This window comes from Mastigoproctus giganteus, chromosome 3, assembly GCF_048544385.1.
Source record: "Mastigoproctus giganteus isolate SK-2022 chromosome 3, ASM4854438v1, whole genome shotgun sequence".
In the NCBI taxonomy this organism is placed as follows: domain Eukaryota; kingdom Metazoa; phylum Arthropoda; class Arachnida; order Uropygi; family Thelyphonidae; genus Mastigoproctus; species Mastigoproctus giganteus.
In genome coordinates, this window is record NC_143577.1 from 80,958,663 (window position 1) to 80,964,662 (window position 6,000).

Here is a 6,000-nt window from a genome sequence, read left to right on the forward strand (position 1 = left end):
GACTTTTAAGGATTCTGTAAGGCCTATATTCATGTCTTCAATTTTTTCCAAAATCGAACTCAAAAACTTTTGTCTGTGTCGACCCTCTAGAGCTTTTAGAATCTCTAGAGCCATAGGCTGGACCAAGGATGTTATATTTGGTGGTAAAACATGGCCTTTATGTCCCTTCTTTAAGTTCTTCATAATTGAGATGATGTGAAAGAGTGTTATCCAGAAACAGAATAGCGTTTTCAGGGCCCTCGTGGACAGCACAGTTGGTTTAATTTCCGCCCTTCCCACACCAGGTGGAAAAGACCCGAGTTCGAATCCCGTCAATGATGCGCGGGATTTCTTTGGCCTTTTTCACAACTTGGCTGAGTTAGTCGGCCATAGGCGAGGGTAGCATGGTTTTTTCGTACAGGAAATTTTGGTTTTTCGTTCCAGCAAATGTCAAATAGACCAGACAATACACGCAATAGAACTTATCGTCAGAAACTGGTCACAGCATGCTTCTAGTTTTTAATGGATAACAGATGCGTGTAATGGGGTGATGCTATCCGATTAAAAACTAAATTGGTTATTTATGTCGACTAGGTGGGCATTTCTAGTCGTTTTTAAAATAGCATAAACGTAAGTTCTGTCACTGGAGAGACCACAGCGTCGCCTGGCGGTTGACTGAAAAATTTAACCCAAAGAAGAGTTATAGTTAAGCTTTTTCAAATATTTGTTTATTCTTATTTTTATTTTATGCTTTTAGTATTATTATCATTCAAAATTCCATAACTATTTTAGGTGCGTTAGCATGTATGCATAAATTGCTTATTGTCTTAACGATGTCTGTCCGCATGCAATAACTCGTCTCCCAGTGAATAGATTTTGAGAAAATTTTATATTTTGCTCTCTTAGAGAGACTTTTCGAGCCATCCCAAATTTCATTCAAATTGGACCAATAGAAATCCGAAGTTATTATTTCTTATTTTTATGCACATCATATAGGCTATCCATATATTGTATATTGTAGCTGAAGCACTGGGTACTGTTTGCCGCCATGAGCTGATTGGAGGAATGAATTGGAAATATGGCGGTTGCGCAGAAACGAAATGCTCTCCGATCATGCATAAAAGTCGTTGCTTTTTTGCCTCGTTTTTTTTTTTTCATAAATCATGAATTATTACTATTTACTGACGCGCCTGAAATGTAACGCATTGCGTACTAACTTGTTCATTATTATTTTGGACTCTAGAGTACATCCCACAATTTTTTGCACATATTTACTTTAGGAACACATATTCTATAGTATTATAACTTTGCAATGATTTTAATTTAAATTTAGGTATTTATTTAAAGAGCTACAAAACAGCAAACAAACATGCCTTATTTTGCAGCAACAAAAAGTTACACAGCTCCAAAACAGAGACTTGGAATACAAATTTCATCATGTAAAAAACGGAAAAAGTACATAAATGAAGAAAAAAGCAATTTAAAGGCTCAAGTAACGGGTGCGGTTAGAGATTTCAGTTGCCTCTTGAAGTGGTCTCAAATATCTCCAAGTTTGCTTTGTTAATTGATCTTTGTTATTTGATAATTTGTTCTTGAATAGGATGGTTTTAGCAGTGGATGGTTTCTTAAAGCTCTTTTCGGTGCGTTGAAGTTAATTTGTGAGCCTAGGTAAGGGCAGTTTATACCAGCTGGTTAAATAGGAGTAGATCGACTTTGTCTCTTCTTTCTTCCAGCGTTTCAAGTCCAAAGAATATACACCACTCTTGGTAAGATTTCTCATTATATTCTAATCCACTTTTAAAACAGACGTATTGCATTGCTCGTTTTTGGATATTTTTAATTTCTTGTTTTTGGTAATCTGGATGTTGGCACCAGACCTGATAGGCATATTCCAGGGCTGGCCTAACATAAATTTTGTAAAGAAATATGAAAAGTGCCAACTGATTGAAGTCAGTTAATTCTTTTAAGAAATTCTAGTTTATTGCTAGCTGCCATTGCTAGGACATCAAAGGAAAGTGATTCTTTGATGAACATACCCAATTTTTTTGGCAGAACTAACTTTCTTGATCACCCTGTTGTTGATGTAGTAAGTAAAGTTAATGTTTTTTTTTTTTGTGTTTACATCGGCAAAACTCATCAGCTCACACTCATCAGTTCATTGACAACCATTCTATTCTCATTCAGTCACTGAATTACTCGTTGCAGAGCTTCGTTAAGAATGGTACAGTCGTTGGTAATTGTGAATAGCTTTATAAATTTTTATTTCGTTTGCAAATATGTTAATTTTAATTTGGTAGTCTTCAAGAATACTTGGCAGGTCGTTAGCGTAGATCAGAAATAGCAGCGGGGCCAAGGATGATCTCTGCGGGACACCCATTTCGGGTTTAAAAGGATGTGAGATCTTACCTTTAAAAGTCACAGAAATCTCTTTCCCTTCCAAGTAGTTTGCTATCCAGCCAAGAGCCTGTCCTCTGAGCACATAACGATCCAGTTTATTAATTAATTTTTGATGAACTACCTTGTCAAAGGCTTTGCTTAAGTCAAGGAAGATGGTGTCCATTTGTTCTCCTTCGTCAAGCGCCCGGGATATATCCGATACAAAAGAGATCATATCAGTGCAGGTAGAACGTCCCTTTATAAATCCGCGAGAGAAATCCGACAGATTAAGTTTCATAAAATTAAATAGCTGCTTCATTACAATGGATTCAATTATCTTTTAGAGTGTATTTAATTGACAAACTGATCTGCAGTTGTTGGGCGAGGTCTCCTTTTTTATAAATGGGGATAACAAAAGCCTTTTTAAGTTGAGTGGGATAGATTCCACTCTCAAAGAACGATTTTTATTAAGTGAAGGAATTTTTTTCCATAAAACAGTAGGGATACCATCCGGATCTCGTGTGAGGGCCTTTTTCATACTGTGAATTTGGCTCAACAATTTTGCTTGATTTATTTCAAATACTTTTAATGTATCAATGTAATTGAGGGGAAAATTTCGTTAACTTCAGGTAAGTCGTCGTCCGAATCTGTTTTGTATATTTCTCCAAAGCTGCTAGCAAAGTAGTCCGCCTCGGACATAGTTGAAAGATCTTTGGGAATATCCACCGTGTTTACAAAACGTGGATATTCCCAAATTTCATTCAAATTTTACTAATAGAAATCCGAAGTTATTATTTATTATTTTTATACCTATCATATAGGTTATCCATATATCGTATATTGTAGCTGAAGCACCGGGTACTGTTTGCTACCATGCGCTGATTGGAGGAATGAATTGGGAATATGGCCGTTGCGCAGAAACGAAATGCTAATATTTTTGTACAATAAATAATAATAAAAAATCAGAAGCATAGTTACGATACACAGGTACTGTGACTTCTCCTTGGTTAAAAAAAACCCTATAAAATATATCAATTTCGTGTAGTTTGTCAAGTAAGAAGGTAAATAATATTTTTTTTTTGTTGTTTTTTTGTAGTAAATTTTAGTGTAGCAAAGATGACTCGGACAAGAATTTGAAGAGTTCCCTCTTTAACATTAGAGTGGCAGTTATTTAAATTAAGTGAATCTAACGATATAACTAATTTATTCACATTAACGGTACTTTACATCGCATTCTAAACAGCTGAAGTCTCATTCTGAAGCCTGCTAAAGTTGTTTTGTTTAGGGCAAAGTTCCCGTATTCGTGTTAGAGGCAGGATGTTACCTGGCGGCCTTGGGCAACGCAAGATATTCGCTCTCCTTTTATGTAAATTATTTAAATGCGAAAATAAAATAATGATAATGATTATTACTGTTTTATTCACAAAAGAACACTTTACAAACATAAAATAATGCCAGACAATTAGAAAATCAGAAAAATAATCAATGTTTATTAAAGAATTCTTCAATGTTTATTAAAGAATTCAATATAAAGAATATTGTAACAATAAAGATAAATTCTATAAATCAAAAATAAAAAAAATAATAAATCTAAAGATTAATTTTCCTGTTCTTTAATGCCTCAAATTAGTCAATACTGTCACTGAAATCAATGTTCTCTAAAAATTCTTCTTCTTCTAGTGGAGTCAGATCACAAAGTCAATCTTGTTCCTCTGATGCTCATGAGAATTAACTTTTAATTCTAACAAGCGCGTAGACTCTCACGGTGCTAAGTGGCAAATGCCCCTACTGCTCCCCCGTCGCTACACCGCTGATTTATGTCATGTTTTGGTATGTGACTAGTTGTTCACAAAATAACTAGTTCTTACTGGCTGTGTGAATCAATTAGAATAAGTACTGTAATACTTGTTATATTTGCGTGGGTTCGTATCAGCTCGATCACCCGTCCCTACCCTTATCACAGCCACAATTCATGGCTGTATCCTAAATTTTCTCATTGTCTTCTTCATGCGATACATAAGTTTAACTGACCATTTCTTCAACTTTAGAGATATCTTTGAAGATTTTAGTGTTCTGAGCAAGATTTTTATTTTACGTACTTATACATCAATTTTACGGGATAAAGCAGTTAAACGAAAAATAAACCTTAGATTAACAATAAGCAAAATAATTTTCTTACCTCATATAGACTGGATAATCTTAGATTGTAGAGTACTGGAGTATAAACGTGGGCCAGCACTGGTGTCATAAGGAGGTAGGCAAACACGATCATTGAATACTGAGTTCCAAATTGGTACACTTCTGACGGTATTCCCAATAATGTGATGGCAGAGAGAAACGTTGCCACAACAGATATCGCTACAGGAATAACATGAAGCGATCTTCCACCAAATAAAAACTCGTCAGTTGTGTTCGTTTTGTTTCCACGTACTGCATAATAAACTCCCACTAGTGCGGACACTATCAAGACAGAGCCGAATACTGCGTAATCAGTGATGGTGAAGTAGTAAGTTTCTTTCTTAAGCATAGTGAGGGAAGGATAAATGGCTCTTCAGTTCCTCTATGGCTCATATAATTTTGTAACAAAAACCTTCAGCTGCATCTGAGTCTCAAAATTTATTCTTATCACTAACCTGGAAATACAGTAATTGATTACTGATAATACCAGAAGAATCTGATAACAAATCATTCTAATCAAGAAAGTACTGATTCAAATCTCGATGTACTGTAATTATAATGTAAGAGAACATTTTGACAAAAATATATATACTCAAGGTCACTAATAGTCGGATGCGTATAATCGGAGAGTAGTAAATTTAATTAATTGAAAGGGGAATATTACGTGATTTATCATCTTAATAGTTAATGAAGTTAAGATAAAAGGCACTGCTATACCAAGTGGGAATTTTGTATAAGTTATTAATTGAAATGTTACCACCTCAATTTAAACTGCTGTAATATAGGTTGGCTGCGTTTCAGGTTTCTGCTGAACACCGTCGTGAGTTTTTGGTGATGTCATCACTTGTTCAGCTTTTGGGTAGTTCGTCCCATAATGGTTTAAAGGCCTGATGGCGGCATTCAGTAGAACCCTAAAACGAGACAATGTGTATTAAGTTTACATTGTATTAGTATTTAAACTAATACAATTTAAGTTAACTAAGCTGGAACCAAGAAACCCTGCATATGTACCAACAAAATATGAGACCTAAGTGAAACTGACAAATGTACTAACTGAAGATAGAGAACCAAAAACAAAGACATTCAACTTGGACGGGACACTGTCCCACGAGTGACTCTACTACCGGACATGATCTTATATGACTACACTACGACTGCTGCAGCCTCACTGCCATGTAGCCAAATGGTGATCTGTACCAGCTCCCTTGACTGGTACCTTTTTTCCTCTCCCCGGCAGGGGGAGGAGGAGATGGTCTTCCTGTTTCCTCCCTCCCCTACCACCCCATATACTTCGCCTGGTGAGGCATGGGCATGCCTTACTGACCACCTGGGGTTGCCTTTCCTATCAACCCCATACTTCTGTCTTTCCCTCAGTCTTCAGTCTCTTCTCCCTACTCTGACTAATACGCCAGCGTAAACCCCACACAACTAATCAAAATTAACGATTTCTAAATTGAAAACTGAACC

General features: G+C 36.0%; 1 protein-coding gene across 1 annotated transcript in view; it reads right to left on the reverse strand.

Annotated features, from left to right (window-relative positions):
* Nucleotides 1–4,882, reverse strand: part of LOC150088109 (sodium-coupled monocarboxylate transporter 1-like) — a 28,311-nt gene extending 23,429 nt beyond the window's left edge. The window contains exon 1 of the mRNA XM_090370024.1: nt 4,535–4,882. Within this exon, the coding sequence (XP_090226150.1) occupies nt 4,535–4,882 (348 nt within the window). The remainder of the gene's footprint in view (nt 1–4,534) is intronic.
* Nucleotides 4,883–6,000: the final 1,118 nt, after the last annotated feature.